The 19,347-nt window shown below is 40.7% G+C and overlaps 1 protein-coding gene across 1 annotated transcript in view; it reads left to right on the forward strand.

The window, feature by feature from the left end:
- msh5 (mutS homolog 5) overlaps positions 1–18,345 on the forward strand; it is a 47,214-nt gene extending 28,869 nt beyond the window's left edge. Inside the window, exons 20-25 of the mRNA XM_034174843.1 lie at positions 6,819–6,968; positions 7,253–7,327; positions 10,931–11,077; positions 17,820–17,957; positions 18,043–18,116; positions 18,200–18,345. Coding sequence (XP_034030734.1) covers positions 6,819–6,968; positions 7,253–7,327; positions 10,931–11,077; positions 17,820–17,957; positions 18,043–18,116; positions 18,200–18,320 — 705 coding nt within the window. The 3' untranslated portion in view covers positions 18,321–18,345. The remainder of the gene's footprint in view (positions 1–6,818; positions 6,969–7,252; positions 7,328–10,930; positions 11,078–17,819; positions 17,958–18,042; positions 18,117–18,199) is intronic.
- Positions 18,346–19,347: the final 1,002 nt, after the last annotated feature.

Raw genomic sequence — 19,347 nt, forward strand, 5'->3', positions numbered from 1 at the left:
ATGCTTCCTTGACACCTCTCTCAAACCATTTCTTCTCTCTGGCTAAGATTTTAACTTCCTTGTCCTCAAATGTGTGGTTAGTGTCTTTCAGGTGGAGATGAACTGCAGACTGAGGTCCACTGGTGACCTCTCTGCGGTGCTGGTATAGCCTCTTGTTTAAAGGTTGCTTAGTCTCACCTATGTAGTGTTCATTACAGTTTTCCTAACATCTGATATAATACACTACATTGCTCTGTTTGTAACTAGGGATCCTGTCCTTAGGGTGAACTAATTTCTGTCTCAAGGTGTTAACCGGTTTAAAGTAAACTGGGATTTTGTGCTGTCTGAAGATCCTCTGTAGTTTTTCCCCTACTCCTGCTAAATAAGGGAGAGACACTCCTCTTCTTCTTGTCTCCGTCTCCTGTCTATCTGGTCTCTTTGTTTTCTGGGACTTCTGCACTTTGTCCAGGGACCATCGTGGCTACCCACATACTGTGAGGGCTTTCCGTACAAGTTGTTCTTTAGCCCTTCCCTCTGCAGTTGTGGGCACCTGTTGGGCTCTGTGCTGAAGAGTCCTGATCACCCCGAGCTTGTGTTCAAGGGGGTGGTTTGAGCCAAAGAGCAGATATTGGTCAGTGTGAGTGGGTTTTCTGTAAACCTCTGTCTGGAGCTGCCTGTTCTCTCCAATCGTAACATCACAGTCCAAGAAGGCTAAATGGTTATTTCTGGCATCCTCACGTGTGAACTTAATATTGGAATCCACCGAATTGATGTGTTCTGTAAAGTCCTCGACCTCCTGTTGCTTGATTTTAACCCATGTGTCATCGACATATCTGAACCAGTGACTGGAAGAGATGCCCGTGAACGACGTCAAGGCTGTCTTCTCCACTCGCTCCATGTACAGATTGGCCACAGTGGGGGATACCGGTGATCAGGACTCTTCAACACAGAGCCCAACAGGTGCCTACAACTGCAGAGGGAAGGGCTAAAGAACAACAACTTGTACGGAAAGCCCTCACAGTATGTGGGTACCCACGATGGTCCCTGGACAAAGTGCAGAAGTCCCAGAAAACAAAGAGACCAGATAGACAGGAGACGGAGACAAGAAGAAGAGGAGTGTCTCTCCCTTATTTAGCAGGAGTAGGGGAAAAACTACAGAGGATCTTCAGACAGCACAAAATCCCAGTTTACTTTAAACCGGTTAACACCTTGAGACAGAAATTAGTTCACCCTAAGGACAGGATCCCTAGTTACAAACAAAGCAATGTAGTGTATTATATCAGATGTCAGGAAAACTGTAATGAACACTACATAGGTGAGACTAAGCAACCTTTAAACAAGAGGCTATACCAGCACCGCAGAGAGGTCACCAGTGGACCTCAGTCTGCAGTTCATCTCCACCTGAAAGACACTAACCACACGTTTGAGGACAAGGAAGTTAAAATCTTAGCCAGAGAGAAGAGATGGTTTGAGAGAGGTGTCAAGGAAGCATTCTTTGTAAAACAGTTGAAACCCAGCCTTAACCGGGGGGCGGGTCTCAGACACGCTTTGTCCCCTGTTTACAATGGGGTACTCAGGTCAAAGCAGTTTCAGTCTTTTGTTCATGGTAATCAAATCAAATCAGTTTTATTTATATAGCACCAAATCACAACAAACAGTTGCCCCAAGGCGCCTTATATTGTAAGGCAAGGCCATACAATAATTACGGAAAAACCCCAACGGTCAAAACGACCCCCTGTGAGCAAGCACTTGGCAACAGTGGGAAGGAAAAACTCCCTTTTAACAGGAAGAAACCTCCAGCAGAACCAGGCTCAGGGAGGGGCAGTCTTCTGCTGGGACTGGTTGGGGCTGAGGGAGAGAACCAGGAAAAAGACATGCTGTGGAAGAGAGCAGAGATCAATCACTAATGATTAAATGCAGAGTGGTGCATACAGAGCAAAAAGAGAAAGAAACACTCAGTGCATCATGGGAACCCCCCAGCAGTCTAAGTCTATAGCAGCATAACTAAGGGATGGTTCAGGGTCACCTGATCCAGCCCTAACTATAAGCTTTAGCAAAAAGGAAAGTTTTAAGCCTAATCTTAAAAGTAGAGAGGGTGTCTGTCTCCCTGATCTGAATTGGGAGCTGGTTCCACAGGAGAGGAGCCTGAAAGCTGAAGGCTCTGCCTCCCATTCTACTCTTACAAACCCTAGGAACTACAAGTAAGCCTGCAGTCTGAGAGCGAAGCGCTCTATTGGGGTGATATGGTACTATGAGGTCCCTAAGATAAGATGGGACCTGATTATTCAAAACCTTATAAGTAAGAAGAAGAATTTTAAATTCTATTCTAGAATTAACAGGAAGCTAATGAAGAGAGGCCAATATGGGTGAGATATGCTCTCTCCTTCTAGTCCCTGTTAGCACTCTAGCTGCAGCATTTTGAATTAACTGAAGGCTTTTCAGGGAACTTTTAGGACAACCTGATAATAATGAATTACAATAGTCCAGCCTAGAGGAAATAAATGCATGAATTAGTTTTTCAGCATCACTCTGAGACAAGACCTTTCTAATTTTAGAGATATTGTGCAAATGCAAAAAAGCAGTCCTACATATTTGATAATATACTATATATATATATATATATATATATATATATATATATATATATATATATATATATATATATATATAATATAATAATACATAGTAATGAGTCATTCACGTCATCAGGAGAGTCGTCAAGGGAGCCATCAGGGGAGGCTTCCATCCCATCATTAGGAGAGTGCTAACTAGAGCACAGTAGGTGCTAATTAGAGCTATTGTTTAGTCACTAGCCTATAGCAGTCGGCCTCTCGGTAGGAGGGGTCTGGTTAGGTTAAAAACTCCAGCTTTTGTTGGCTTCTGGTTTATTCTTCTCTACAAGAGTCAAGACAGAAGTCAGACTACCAGAGCAAGAATTTTAGCTGAGGAAGCTTCTGTGATCAAGCAACCCAGTCCAGTCGAAGATTCAAGCTTGTCTACTATGGAAACCACCTGGACAACTGAGAGCCTACACAGAAACATGACAGTTGGAATATTTTTGGATGGCACCTTTTGATTTTCTTTTGCTCTGAATTCACTCAGTGAACATTTCAATCAATCAATCAATTTTTTTTTTATATAGCGCCAAATCACAACAAACAGTTGCCCCAAGGCGCTTTATATTGTAAGGCAAGGCCATACAATAATGATGTAAAACCCCAACGGTCAAAACGACCCCCTGTGAGCAAGCACTTGGCTACAGTGGGAAGGAAAAACTCCCTTTTAACAGGAAGAAACCTCCAGCAGAACCAGGCTCAGGGAGGGGCAGTCTTCTGCTGGGACTGGTTGGGGCTGAGGGAGAGAACCAGGAAAAAGACATGCTGTGGAGGGGAGCAGAGATCGATCACTAATGATTAAATGCAGAGTGGTGCATACAGAGCAAAAAGAGAAAGAAACAGTGCATCATGGGAACCCCCCAGCAGTCTACGTCTATAGCAGCATAACTAAGGGATGGTTCAGGGTCACCTGATCCAGCCCTAACTATAAGCTTTAGCAAAAAGGAAAGTTTTAAGCCTAATCTTAAAAGTAGAGAGGGTGTCTGTCTCCCTGATCTGAATTGGGAGCTGGTTCCACAGGAGAGGAGCCTGAAAGCTGAAGGCTCTGCCTCCCATTCTACTCTTACAAACCCTAGGAACTACAAGTAAGCCTGCAGTCTGAGAGCGAAGCGCTCTATTGGGGTGATATGGTACTACGAGGTCCCTAAGATAAGATGGGACCTGATTATTCAAAACCTTATAAGTAAGAAGAAGAATTTTAAATTCTATTCTAGAATTAACAGGAAGCCAATGAAGAGAGGCCAATATGGGTGAGATATGCTCTCTCCTTCTAGTCCCCGTCAGCACTCTAGCTGCAGCATTTTGAATTAACTGAAGGCTTTTTAGGGAACTTTTAGGACAACCTGATAATAATGAATTACAATAGTCCAGCCTAGAGGAAATAAATGCATGAATTAGTTTTTCAGCATCACTCTGAGACAAGACCTTTCTGATTTTAGAGATATTGCGTAAATGCAAAAAAGCAGTCCTACATATTTGTTTAATATGCGCTTTGAATGACATATCCTGATCAAAAATGACTCCAAGATTTCTCACAGTATTACTAGAGGTCAGGGTAATGCCATCCAGAGTAAGGATCTGGTTAGACACCATGTTTCTAAGATTTGTGGGGCCAAGAACAATAACTTCAGTTTTATCTGAGTTTAAAAGCAGGAAATTAGAGGTCATCCATGTCTTTATGTCTGTAAGACAATCCTGCAGTTTAGCTAATTGGTGTGTGTCCTCTGGCTTCATGGATAGATAAAGCTGGGTATCATCTGCGTAACAATGAAAATTTAAACAATACCGTCTAATAATACTGCCTAAGGGAAGCATATATAAAGTGAATAAAATTGGTCCTAGCACAGAACCTTGTGGAACTCCATAATTAACTTTAGTCTGTGAAGAAGATTCCCCATTTACATGAACAAATTGTAATCTATTAGACAAATATGATTCAAACCACCGCAGCGCAGTGCCTTTAATACCTATGGCATGCTCTAATCTCTGTAATAAAATTTTATGGTCAACAGTATCAAAAGCAGCACTGAGGTCTAACAGAACAAGCACAGAGATGAGTCCACTGTCCGAGGCCATAAGAAGATCATTTGTAACCTTCACTAATGCTGTTTCTGTACTATGATGAATTCTAAAACCTGACTGAAACTCTTCAAATAGACCATTCCTCTGCAGATGATCAGTTAGCTGTTTTACAACTACCCTTTCAAGAATTTTTGAGAGAAAAGGAAGGTTGGAGATTGGCCTATAATTAGCTAAGATAGCTGGGTCAAGTGATGGCTTTTTAAGTAATGGTTTAATTACTGCCACCTTAAAAGCCTGTGGTACATAGCCAACTAACAAAGATAGATTGATCATATTTAAGATCGAAGCATTAAATAATGGTAGGGCTTCCTTGAGCAGCCTGGTAGGAATGGGGTCTAATAAACATGTTGATGGTTTGGATGAAGTAACTAATGAAAATAACTCAGACAGAACAATTGGAGAGAAAGAGTCTAACCAAATACCGGCATCACTGAAAGCAGCCAAAGATAACGATACGTCTTTGGGATGGTTATGAGTAATTTTTTCTCTAATAGTTAAAATTTTGTTAGCAAAGAAAGTCATGAACTCATTACTAGTTAAAGATAATGGAATACTCAGCTCAATAGAGCTCTGACTCTTTGTCAGCCTGGCTACAGTGCTGAAAAGAAACCTGGGGTTGTTCTTATTTTCTTCAATTAGTGATGAGTAGAAAGATGTCCTAGCTTTACGGAGGGCTTTTTTATAGAGCAACAGACTCTTTTTCCAGGCTAAGTGAAGATCTTCTAAATTAGTGAGACGCCATTTCCTCTCCAACTTACGGGTTATCTGCTTTAAGCTACGAGTTTGAGAGTTATACCATGGAGTCAGACACTTCTGATTTAAAGCTCTCTTTTTCAGAGGAGCTACAGCATCCAAAGTTGTCTTCAATGAGGATGTAAAACTATTGACGAGATACTCTATCTCCCTTACAGAGTTTAGGTAGCTACTCTGCACTGTGTTGTTATATGGCATTAGAGAACATAAAGAAGGAATCATATCCTTAAACCTAGTTACAGCGCTTTCTGAAAGACTTCTAGTGTAATGAAACTTATTCCCTACTGCTGGGTAGTCCATCAGAGTAAATGTAAATGTTATTAAAAAATGATCAGACAGAAGGGAGTTTTCAGGGAATACTGTTAAGTCTTCTATTTCCATACCATAAGTCAGAACAAGATCTAAGATATGATTAAAGTGGTGGGTGGACTCATTTACTTTTTGAGCAAAGCCAATAGAGTCTAATAATAGATTAAATGCAGTGTTGAGGCTGTCATTCTCAGCATCTGTGTGGATGTTAAAATCGCCCACTATAATTATCTTATCTGAGCTAAGCACTAAGTCAGACAAAAGGTCTGAAAATTCACAGAGAAACTCACAGTAACGACCAGGTGGACGATAGATAATAACAAATAAAACTGGTTTTTGGGACTTCCAGTTTGGATGGACAAGACTAAGAGACAAGCTTTCAAATGAATTAAAGCTCTGTCTGGGTTTTTGATTAATTAACCCAGACAGAGCTTTACCCAGACATTTATTGCCTCACTCTCAAGTAGACAGTCCATTGATGTAAATCCTCCCTTTTAGTGTGCTCCACCAAACATTTTTGGCATTTAGATGTCATATTCTTCTGAATTGAGTTGTAATGACCAAAAATGCTCCAATAGAAGATGTCTGCCAAACCAAGTGCAGTTTGGCTCCAAATTAAGCAAAGAAGCAGCACTTATATTCTCCCTTTGAATAAATGTACCAAATGCTTACTTTTGGCATTGCGTGTATCCCACACTTCATTGTGGCAGGAGGCTTTTTAAATTAACTAATATCACAATAAAATGACAAGATCAGTAGTTAGATAATAGCACTTATACGATAATCTTGTTGTGGAGAAGTGTGCAAAATATGTGAATAAATAATTATTTAAGGTCCTGAAAAACAAATAATAAATTATGTGTGATGACACAAGTGCAAAGTTAGTTGAATCTGCAATAAATATTGCACAACATAATAAAATTAGGTGCAATCAAAGATAGCTGATTGGTTCCTTTGTTACTGATTTATACAGCAGGATGGAGTTACTTATTTGCATTTGTAAATGTAAAATTAGATTTAAATAATGAAGTTCACAAACAGGCAGCCTGATTTAATCTGCTACCTGACTGGTGTTGACAGGTGGGATTAATTGTTTTCATGGCTCTGATTGGCTCTGACGTGCCAGCGAAGGAAGCAGAGATCGGTCTGGTGGATGGAATTTTCACACGTATGCAAAGCAGAGAGTCTGTGTCTGTTGGCCTCAGCACCTTCATGATCGACCTCAACCAGGTCTCAGTACATACACAACACACACAAGTGCGTGCTGCATGCAAGTGCTCATTAGCCCCACCGGTGTGACTCAGGTGTTGCAGTTCGTGTGCCTGTCTGTGTGTGTGTGTAAATAAAAGATATGAACTCCCGAATCTACTGTTATCCAGCTACACTCCCACTCTCCACCTGTCAAGGTATTTTTGCAAAGCACCTACTGACTGCAGCCACACACACAGACACACACACATGCTCACACATGAACACACAAAGTGTTTATGACTGGTTTTGTCTCTATTCTCCAGATGGCCCAGGCTCTCAACAGCAGTACTGGCAACTCCCTTGTCCTCATTGACGAATTTGGAAAAGGAACAAACACAGTAAGCAGAGTTTTATTCTAGCACATTGTGAATTAGATAAACTATATCCATCACTCCTCACGGGATCATACAGAGGGACAAAAAGGCAGCAGAGTTCTGACAAATTGTAACTATTTGTAGTTACAAGTTGGCATGAACAGATCGTTTAGCGGTTGTTGTTTTTTTTATAAGTACTGTAGATCCTGTGTGTCTGTATGAGTCCCAACCAGCAGGTGTTTGTTTGAGAGACGTTATCTTGTATTTGTTGAATATAAAACCCAAATTAGAAAACATTAACATATCCTAACATATCTCATGTTTTGTGTGGTCAACTTCCCAGCTAACAATTTCAGTTTCCTATCACATTATGGTAATGTAGCGCATTGATTGTAGCAGTGTTAGGAATCAACATTTCATCAATGTGAATGTAGAGTGTGGGAATGTTGCCACACCTTTGTGCACAAATTAATATTTCTGCAACATTGTTATTGTTGTGCTTGAACCTTTATACAGCCAAAGAAAGGAATCGGTTTACTGGGATTTTACTGGAAAATACAGTGTACCTGGAAAGTATTCACAGCGCTTCAGTCTTTCCACATTTTGTTATGTTTCAGCTTTATTCCAAAATGGATAAAATTATTTTTTTCCTCAAACTTCCACACACAATTCCCCCTAATGACAATGTGAAAAATGTTTTTGAGATTTTTGCAACGTTATTAAAAAAAAAAAAGAAATCATGTGTACAAAGCCTTTGCTGTGAAGCTCAAAATTGAGCTCAAATGCCTCCTGTTTTCCTGATCATCCTTAAGCTGTTTCTGCAGCTTAACTGGAGTCCACCTTGGGTAAAATCAGTTGATTGCACATGATTTGGAAAGGCACACACCTGTCTACAAATAAGGTCCTACAGTTGACAGTGCATGTCAGAGCACAAACCAAGCATGAAGTCAAAGGAATTCTCTGTAGACCTCCAAGACAGGATTGTCTTGAGGCACAAATCGGGGGAAGGGTACAGAAACATTTCTGCTGCTTTTGAAGGTCCCAATGAACATAGTGGCCTCCATCATCTGTAAATGGAAGAAGTTTGAATCCACCAGGACTCTTCCTAGAGTTGGCCACCCATGTAAACTGAGAGATGGGAAGAGAAGGGCCTTAGTCATGGAGGTGACCAAGAACCCGATGGTCACTCTGTCAGAGCTCCAGCATTCCTCTGTTGAGAGACGAGAACCTTCCAGAAGGACAACCATCTCTGCAGCAATCCACCAATTAGGCCTGTATGGTAGAGTGGCCAGATGGAAGGCACTCCTTAGTAAAAGGCACATGGCAGCCCACCTGGAGTTTGCCAAAAGACACATGAATGACTTTCAGACCATGAAAAACAAAACTCTCTGCTCTGATGAGACAAAGATTGAACTCTGTGGCGTGAATGCCAGGCGTCATGTTTGGAGGTAACCTGTCACCATCCCTACAGTGAAGCATGGTGGTGGCAGCATCATGCTGTGGGAATGTTTTTCAGCAGTAGGAACTGGGAGACTAGTCAGGATTGAGGGAAAGATGAATGCAGCAGTGCACAGACACATCCTGGATGAAAACCTGCTACAGAGTGCTCTTGACCTCAGACTGGGTGACGGTTCATCTTTCAGCAGGACAGTGACCCTAAGCACACAGCCAAGATATCAAAGGAGTGGCTTCAGGACAACTCTGTGAATGTCCTTGAGTGGCCCAGACCTGAATCTGATTAAACATCTCTGGAGAGATCTGAAAATGAATGTGCACCAATGCTTCTCATTCCACCTGATGGAGCTTGAGAGGTGCTGCACAGAGGAATGGGCAAAATTGCCTGGGCTTGTGGCATCATATCTAAAAGACCTGAGGCTGTAATTGCTGCCAAAGGTGCATCAGTAAAGTATTGAGTAAGTTATGTGAATACTTATGTGATTCCTTGGATTTTATTTTTAATAAATTTGAAAAAGTGAAAAAAAAACTGTTTTCATGTTGTTATTATGGGGTGTTGTGAGTAGAATTTTGACAGGAAAAATTAATTTACTCCATTTTGGAATAAGGCTGCAGCATAACAACATGTGGAAAAAGCGCTGTGAATACTTTTCGGATGCACCATATTTAGTAGGTTTTATTCCAATAACAGTCATATGAGAAGAAGGGCGTTTATTTTACATACACAAATACATAAAATGAAATTTTTCCTCTGCATTTAACATGTCCTAATTACAGTTAGACACAGTCCAAATGCTAGGAGGAGTGAACAACCACATTTTGGCGTCTGACTCTGGATGTAGAGAGACCGAGTTGGTCAGGAGCAGAGAGAAAGGAGGAGACCCTTCATAAGCATGTTTGATAGTGGAATGGAAACCGTAGTGCCCAGAAGAAGCCCTCACAGACACGAGAAAAACATGCAAACTTCACACAGAAAAGACCAGGTGGGAAGTCCCAAGACCTTTTTCCAGTGAGGCAACTGTGCCAACCATTAAGCCACCATGCTGCTTGTGTTTTGAAATCCGTATTTATGCACCTTTCAAGTCATGGGAAATCCTCTATGTCCCCCACCTGGGAGTTAACCAGGGACCACTCACTCCAGTCAGAAATCTCTCAGTGAGCAGAAATGGTTCAGCGATACATCAACATCAATACATTTGATGTTGATTGGTCATCTTCAGTGTTGTAGCATCATTGCTGGGAGTCTTCAGAATGACAGAATGTTATGTGTGGAGGGCTCCTCAAGAACGTCCTGGGGTCGCTTCCTGTCTGGTTCTTTCTGTGTAGAGCTTGCGTGTTCTCCCTGTGTTTGCGTGGGTTCTTTCTGTGTCCTCCCAATTCCTAAGACATACACATTAGGTGAATTAGGAACTTTAAATTAGCCTTATGTGTTTGTCTGTCTATATGTGGCCCTGCAATAGACTGGTGTCTTGTCTAGGGTCTACACAACCTCTTGCCCTATGACTGCTGGTAATCAGGGCCACCGAAAAGGGGAGAATAATGAGAATGATTCTAGGGGCCCATCCATTGATAGGGGCTCAGAGAGGCCCTTAATACAGTTATAATACTGACAAAATAATATGACACTCAGTAATAAACTTACAATCATACACGTTTTTGTTGTTGTTGTTGTTGTCGATTCGGCTGCTCCTGTTTTATTCGATCTCGCCACAGCGGATACAGCCGGATCCGCATTGGTATTTGGCACAGGTTTTATGCTGGATGCCCTTCCTGACCCAACTCCAGTGTAATCTGGAGAAACACACACAGCTGCTGGTGTTCCAAAGAGGTCTGCCATCGAAATACTAACCAGGTCCTGCACTGCTTAGCTTCTGAGATCTGACGGGATCAGGCTTACACAGAGCAGATCAGCTGCACACATATGTTTTTGTGTGCTTGTCAAATGTTCTTAAATTTCTCATATAACACATAACAAGAGCTCATTGATGTAAAGTCTATGAAACCAGAATAATATCTTCTAACTCCACAGCTGGTTTATTTATGTCAGCAACGTAATAAAAAATATACTATGAAAGGTTTATATACAGTAAAAAGCCTAATCAAAATAAGCAAATCATTAAAGGTTTGGCCAGAAGGTTTGAATTACAGCCAGTGATACAGTTCTCCTCTTAGGTGGATGGACTGTCCTTGCAGGCTGCATCAATCTCTCATTGGCTGAGAAAAGCTCCGTCGGAGGTTCCTCATGTGCTGTTGGCTACTAACTTCCACAGGCTGCTGCAGCTGGATGTGTTGCCCTCCTCTGACCTGCTGTCTTTCCTGGTAATGAAAAATACTCCAACTGAATGATAATGCGGAGCCTGCATCATTTATATTAATGGACAATAAGATTTATGAAGGCAAACTGCAAAGTAATTTGTTCACATCTGAAGTAGCACTTCTTTGGCATCGTGCCCCTGCCAAAGGCCAACAGTCTGCTGGAGCTTTGAAATTATGAAAAAAAAAGTTGTGTTGTGGATGTTTGAGAATTCTATTTTACAAGTGAACATGGCCTGGTGAAGATTCAGGCTGTCAAAAAAGCTCTACCTTGCAATGCTAAAGAAAATCATAACAAAAAGGGTAGTCAAGGAAGTGCATATTTCCACCAAGGCCTGAAATATTCCATCTTAAACCCAGAGTGGACTACAGTTGGATCCAGCACCCTGTAACATTAATAGCATTTTATAATCACTACTTCGCAAAAAAAATTGTATTATATGAATATTATTAGAAATCTTTCTTTCATTTTGGAACAAAATAAGCCCAAACACATTTTATGATGCCATGATTGCATATAAAGTACAAGCCACAACCTCCAATGTTTATAAATGAAGTCAATGCTTTACTTTTTTTAACTAGTAATGACTTCATGACTTTCTTTGCAAATAAAATTTTAACTATTAGAGAAAAAAATTACTCATAACCATCCCAAAGACATATCTTATTTTCGGCTGCCTTCAGTAATGCTGGTATTTGGTTAGACTCTTTCTCTCCGATTGTTCTGAGTTATTTTCATTAGTTACTTCCTCCAAACCATCAACATGTCTATTAGACCCCATTCCTACCAGGCTGCTCAAGGAAGCCCTACTGTCAATTAATGCTTCGATCTTAGATATGATCAATCTATCTTTATTAGTTGGCTATGTACCACAGGCTTTTAAGGTGGCAGTAATTAAACCATTACTTAAAAAGCCATCACTTGATCCAGCTATCTTAGCTAATTATAGGCCAATCTCCAACCTTCCTTTTCTCTCAAAAATTCTTGAAAGGGTAGTTGTAAAACAGCTAACTGATCATCTGCAGAGGAATGGTCTATTTGAAGAGTTTCAGTCAGGTTTCAGAATTCATCATAGTACAGAAACAGCATTAGTGAAGGTTACAAATGATCTTCTTATGGCCTCAGACAGTGGACTCATCTCTGTGCTTGTCCTGTTAGACCTCAGTGCAGCTTTTGATACTGTTGACCATAAAATTTTATTACAGAGATTAGAGCATGCCATAGGTATTAAAGGCACTGCGCTGCGGTGGTTTGAATCATATTTGTCTAATAGATTACAATTTGTTCATGTAAATGGGGAATCTTCTTCACAGAATAAGGTTAATTATGGAGTTCCACAAGGTTCTGTGCTAGGACCAATTTTATTCACTTTATACATGCTTCCCTTAGGCAGTGTTATTAGAAAGCATTGCTTAAATTTTCATTGTTACGCAGATGATACCCAGCTTTATCTATCCATGAAGCCAGAGGACACACACCAATTCGTTAAACTGCAGGAATGTCTTTCAGACATAAAGACATGGATGACCTCTAATTTCCTGCTTTTAAATTCAGATAAAACTGAAGTTATTGTACTTGGCCCCACACATCTTAGAAACATGGTGTCTAACCAGATCCTTACTCTGGATGGCATTACCCTGACCTCCAGTAATACTGTGAGAAATCTTGGAGTCATTTTTGATCAGGATATGTCCTTCAATGCGCATATTAAGCAAATATGTAGGACTGCTTTTTTGCATTTGCGCAATATCTCTAAAATTAGGTCTTGTCTCAGAGTGATGCTGAAAAGCTAATTCATGCATTTATTTCCTCTAGGCTGGACTACTGTAATTCATTATTATCAGGTTATCCTAAAAGTTCCCTGAAAAGCCTTCAGTTAATTCAAAATGCTGCAGCTAGAGTACTGACGGGGACTAGAAGGAGAGAGCATATTTCACCCATATTGGTCTCTCTTCATTGGCTCCCTGTTAATTCCAGAATAGAATTTAAAATTCTTCTTCGTACTTTAAGGTTTTGAATAATCAGGTCCCATCTTATCTTAGGGACCTCTTAGTACCATATCACCCCAATAGAGCGCTTCGCTCTCAGACTGCAGGCTTACTTGTAGTTCCTAGGGTTTGTAAGAGTAGAATGGGAGGGAGAGCCTTCAGCTTTCAGGCTCCTCTCCTGTGGAACCAGCTCCCAATTCAGATTAGGGAGACAGACACCCCCTCTACTTTTAAAGGAGACCTGCATTGAAAAAAATGCAGTCAGATTTTTTGAACAAAAAATGACTTACATTTACACGAGATCCTTCTGAATGTGGTAAAGTAAATCTGCAAGCCCAGATCTGTCATTCAACGGAGAAATCTTCATTTGAAAATGACAAATTTACAGCTAACATTTAGCCCTCCGCAAATTGTCCCTCTCATCATGGACGCTGCCGAGACGTCACGGACAAGACCCTCTCCCAGCATGCATTGCGCCAATTGTAATTTGTGGATTTACATCAGTTTGCATCTGCACCTTTTTCTTGTCTTCTACTTTTTTAAAACTTCATATTGTCTTGCGGCACGTTTGGTGAGTACACATTTCTTTTATTTGTGCTTGAAAATTATTTTGGGGGACTTTTTCATACGCCCGTTTGATTGAGTGGTGTCGCAATGAAAATCTACTGTCTTTCGCCTCCGGTACCATCGCGGGATATGGAGGCGAGACCCGCAAAGAATCCCAGTCATTAAAAATATTTAAACCTCTCTCAGCGTCCATGGAGCTGTGGGGCTCCGATTGCCGAGACGTGCGGTGCTGTGGATTTTGCCGCAAGAAGTCTGTCCTTGCAGCAACAGGTGTACCGGCCGCTTCACATTAAAACAGCGAGCGTAATCTCAGGACTTGTGCCAAGTGTGCTGCAGCTCCATTCAGTAGACAGAGAGGTGATGCCGATGTTGTGCGCTGAATCTGGCACAACACCGGCTGCAAAGCAGACACGGGCGGTGTGAGTGGCCCGCGTCGGCGGTTAACAAGCTCTTTAACGAGCCCGCAGACTTAATAAGCGCAGCGGAGGCAGAGAGCAAGAGAGGAAGAACGACACCCGCTGTCGATGTCGTTGCTGATCTGAGCACACAGATCTGTATCTCACATTTATTGCAGCTTACTTTTGGATGTTGAAACCAGGACGTGTATAAGTAACATTACTAACAGATAAAATCAATTTCAATGTGGGATCGGACTGAAAGCGGGAGCGCGTCATCTTGTCCCTGACGTCATGGAAATGATACGGATGTACAAACTGTTTTCACAGAGGGCTAAATTTTAGCTGCAAATTTGTCATTTTTAAACGAAGATTTCTCCGCTGAATTACAAATTTGGGCTTACAGATTTACTTTACTGCATTCACAAGGGTCTTATAAATACATATCAGCTATTTCTTTCTGAAATCTGACCACATTTATTTCAATGCAGGTCTACTTTAAGATTAAGCTTAAAACTTTCCTTTTTGCCAAAGCTTATAGTTAGGGCTGGATCAGGTGACCCTGAACCATCTCTTAATTATGCTGCTATAGACTTAGACTGCTGTGGGGTTTCCCATGATGCACCCAGTGTTTCTTTTTATTCACCACTTTTTGCTCTGTATGCACCACTCTTCATTTAATCATTAGTGATTGATCTCTGCTCTCTTCCACAGCATGTCTTTTTCCTGATTCTCTCCCCTCAGCCCCAACCAGTCCCAGCAGAAGACTGCCCCTCCCTGAGCCTGGTTCTGCTGGAGGCTTCTTCCTGTTAAAAGGGAGTTTTTCCTTCCCACTGTTGCCAAGTGCTTGCTCATAGGGGGTCGTTTTGACCGTTGGGGTTTTTCTGTAATTATTGTATGGTTTTTGCCTTACAATATAAAGCGCCTTGGGGCAACTGCTTGTTGTGATTTGGCGCTATATAAATAAAATTGATTTGAATACAGAAATGCGAAAACTTGCAGTTCCTTGAATTTTAAGTTGTAAAGTTCTGAGTAATTAGAGGTCTGGTCACTTTGAGTGACATATGGTGTGTGCTGGTGAGCTGTGTCCAGGGCTCTGCTAGCAGTGGCAGCAGTATTTCCACTGGGTGAAATTTTAGTCTTATTTAATTTGTATGTAAGCTCTGTTTGCAGTGATCGGTAGCTTGGTGACATTAGGTCCACTGTTGGACAAGCTGTTACTGAGACAATAATGGTCATACTTTTTGAGATACTTGCCCCAAGACACCCATTAGAAGACCCATTGCACAGTCTACAAAAATATACATCAAAGCAAGCCTGTTAGCTTTATCTTGTTTGGGAACTGTGAGATGGGAGCGCGCTCAGGCTTCATTCCTCCTGCCCAGGTGATGCCAGTCTGATTCCACTTCCCTACCCATTTATGGGTTTGTTAGGAGTTAAGCGTCTGTCACACTATGACAGATTGATATATGATGACATTTTGATATCCATTCGTGTCTTTTTTCTTTTGTACACGTCCTGTTTCTCATTCATTTAATGCATTCAGCTTCAAAACTGTTTTTCAAAAACCCTGTGGGTGACATGAAGGATTTTTCCACTATATATATACAGGCTTTGGTAAAGTCCAGTGAAAGCACAAGATCTTCAGGCCAAAACATGACTTCCTCACATGACTTCTGGGACAATTTTTGTCACTCACAGTAATTGGACAGTCGACTAGCAGAAGATTTGATTGATGTATTGGTGGCCCAATCAGCTTTGTTATAGACATGAAAACAGACATTTTCCTGAGTATAGCATCTGTCAAAAAAACGTTCTCTCTATGGGACAAATAACTGCTTAGAAGAGGAGACAGAGATGGACAAACATCCCTCACACAAGTCGCCCCCATGTGACCTATGACATCACTATGGTCACCACCAAATGTAGTTCATGGTCATCTGTTCGCTTTAAATTTTTTCCCTTCAGGGTTATTAATTACACTATGTAACACAGTTTTTGTTCCTGGCTTCTAAGTGTTATATTTAAACTGCTTATGTCTAAAGTCTATGGAAAAATGACTACATTCAGCACAAACTTTGATTTTATTTATTTATTTATTTATTATGTTGTAGAAATTTCTAAAGGTTTCTTGAAATTTCTAGATAATTCTGGAAACTTATAGAAAATTAACAGGAAGCCAATGAAGAGAGGCCAATATGGGTGAGATATGCTCTCTCCTTCTAGTCCCCATTAGTACACTAGCTGCAGCATTTTGAATTAACTGAAGGCTTTTCAGGGAACTTTTAGGACAACCTGATAATAATGAATTACAATAGTCCAGCCTAGAGGAAATAAATGCATGAATTAGTTTTTCAGCATCACTCTGAGACAAGACCTTTCTAATTTTAGAGATATTGCGTAAATGCAAAAAAGCAGTCCTACATATTTGTTTAATATGCACTTTGAATGACATATCCTGATCAAAAATGACTCCAAGATTTCTCACAGTATTACTAGAGGTCAGGGTAATGCCATCCAGAGTAAGGATCTGGTTAGACACCATGTTTCTAAGATTTGTGGGGCCAAGTACAATAACTTCAGTTTTATCTGAGTTTAAAAGCAGGAAATTAGAGGTCATCCATGTCTTTATGTCTGTAAGACAATCCTGCAGTTTAGCTAATTGGTGTGTGTCCTCTGGCTTCATGGATAGATAAAGCTGGGTATCATCTGTGTAACAATGAAAATTTAAGCAATGCTGTCTAATAATACTGCCTAAGGGGAAACATGTATAAAGTGAATAAAATTGGTCCTAGCACAGAACCTTGTGGAACTCCATAATTAACCTTAGTCTGTGAAGAAGATTCCCCATTTACATGAACAAATTGTAATCTATTAGATAAATATGATTCAAACCACCGCAGCGCAGTGCCTTTAATACCTATGGCATGCTCTAATCTCTGTAATAAAATTTTATGGTCAACAGTATCAAAAGCAGCACTGAGGTCTAACAGAACAAGCACAGAGATGAGTCCACTGTCTGAGGCCATAAGAAGATCATTTGTAACCTTCACTAATGCTGTTTCTGTACTATGATGAATTCTAAAACCTGACTGAACCTGACTACTCGGTAGTAGTGAAGGCGAATCGAGAATATTCTTGAAAACAGACAAATTTCAAAATATCATTGTCCTGATCACAGAAGCAAAGTTTCTGTGGAATAACAGCTATTTTCTATTTATTTAAGGCATAACAGGTTAGGAAAACACACTGTGTACCCAGGAACAAAACAAAAATAAAAATTTGTTACATAGTGTTACTAATTTTTAACAGTCAGTGCGAATTTTGATCATACTGGCAATATCATATTATGAATCTGTTATTTAAAGGCTAAGGAATGAAATGATAGTGGTGCCAAAGAAAATTATTTTGATGACTTAAAATCTTTAAAAACCCAGTGGCAGTACACCTTTAAACAGTTTCTCTTCCAGGTTCGACCGGACCATCACAGCAGGTCTGGTGAAAATCAGTTCACTAGTTCTTAAGCAACGCCACTATAATCCAAGAAACAGACACAGGCAATAACATCATGTATGTAGCAAGGGTAATAAATTATTTGACCTGCATATGGATTCACATCCTCAGTGAAACTTTATTCTGTTTTTCATTCTAAAGCAACCAGTTTCTCCAACATATTGAAGAAAAACTGGGTCCAAACTTTGACAAATTATGCAAAGAAACTGGCAAACAAAATAACAAAAATATAATGCATGTGTGGCAGTGAGTATCCTGTTCATGTTGTGATTTATTTGTGTTAGACTCTGGAGACAGCAGTGGACGGGGATGAGTTGGTGTTTCTGTACCAACTGAAGGAGGGGATCTGCCAGTCCAGCTATGCTGCCAGCATCGCCACATTGGCAGGCCTCCCGGCAGACCTTGTGCACAGAGCTTTGGAGGTACATGTACACATAAAAATATATATGTACACACACAAGTATGTTCACAGAGGCTGAATCTGAGAGCGGGGCTGTGTCTGCTCAGGTGTCAGAACTGTACAGAACAGGAAGGCCGATCAAACGCATCGACAAAGAGTCATCAGACGAGCAGGCAGACAGGTTTGTTCAACTCACAGCGACTCACAGTGACACAACCCGCCTCTGGAGACCTGTGTGTGAGAAACAGAGGTGTGTGTTCACAGATGTAGATGTGTAGTGGAGAAGTTCTTGAACCTGGACCTGGAGAACAAGGATGTGGATCTGCAGCACTTCATGAAGGAACAACTCCTGCCCTCTGCTGGGGAGCTGCTAAATCACAGCTGAGCGTACAATGCAGCAGCTGTTTTCAGGGGTTTACTCCTTAATACAACCCCTGGCAATAATTATGGAATCACCGGCCTCGGAGGATGTTCATTCAGTTGTTTAATTTTGTAGAAAAAAAGCAGATCACAGACATGACACAAAACTAAAGTAATTTCAAATGGCAACTTTCTGGCTTTAAGAAACACTATAAGAAATCAAGAAAAAAAGATTGTGGCAGTCAGTAACGGTTACTTTTTTAGACCAAGCAGAGGAAAAAAATATGGAATCACTCAATTCTGAGGAAAGAATTATGGAATCACCCTGTAAATTTTCATCCCCCAAAATTAACACCTGCATCAAATCAGATCTGCTCATTGACATTGACCCTATGTGTCTTTTTGCAAGGAATGTTTTTGCAGTTTTTGCTCTATGGTAAGATGCATTATCATCATGAAAAATGATTTCATCATCCCCAAACATCCTTTCAATTGTCCAAAATATCAACATAAACTTGTGCATTTATTGATGATGTAATGACAGCCATCTCCCCAGTGCCTTTACCTGACATGCAGCCCCATATCATCAATGACTGTGGAAATTTACATGTTCTCTTCAGGCAGTCATCTTTATAAATCTCATTGGAAAGGCACCAAACAAAAGTTCCAGCATCATCACCTTGCCCAATGCAGATTCGAGATTCATCACTGAATATGACTTTCATCCAGTCATCCACTATCCACAATTGCTTTTCCTTTTCCATTGTAACCTTGTTTTTTTCTGTTTAGGTGTTAATGATGCCTTTCGTTTAGCTTTTCTGTATGTAAATCCCATTTCCTTTAGGCGGTTTCTTACAGTTCGGTCACAGACGTTGACTCCAGTTTCCTCCCATTCGTTCCTCATTTGTTTTGTTGTACATTTTTCAATTTTTGAGACATATTGCTTTAAGTTTTCTGTCTTGACGCTTTGATGTCTTCCTTGGTCTACCAGTATGTTTGCCTTTAACAACCTTCCCATGTTGTTTGTATTTGGTCCAGAGTCTAGACACAGC

This window comes from Thalassophryne amazonica, chromosome 7 (genome assembly GCF_902500255.1).
Source record: "Thalassophryne amazonica chromosome 7, fThaAma1.1, whole genome shotgun sequence".
NCBI classification, from domain to species: domain Eukaryota; kingdom Metazoa; phylum Chordata; class Actinopteri; order Batrachoidiformes; family Batrachoididae; genus Thalassophryne; species Thalassophryne amazonica.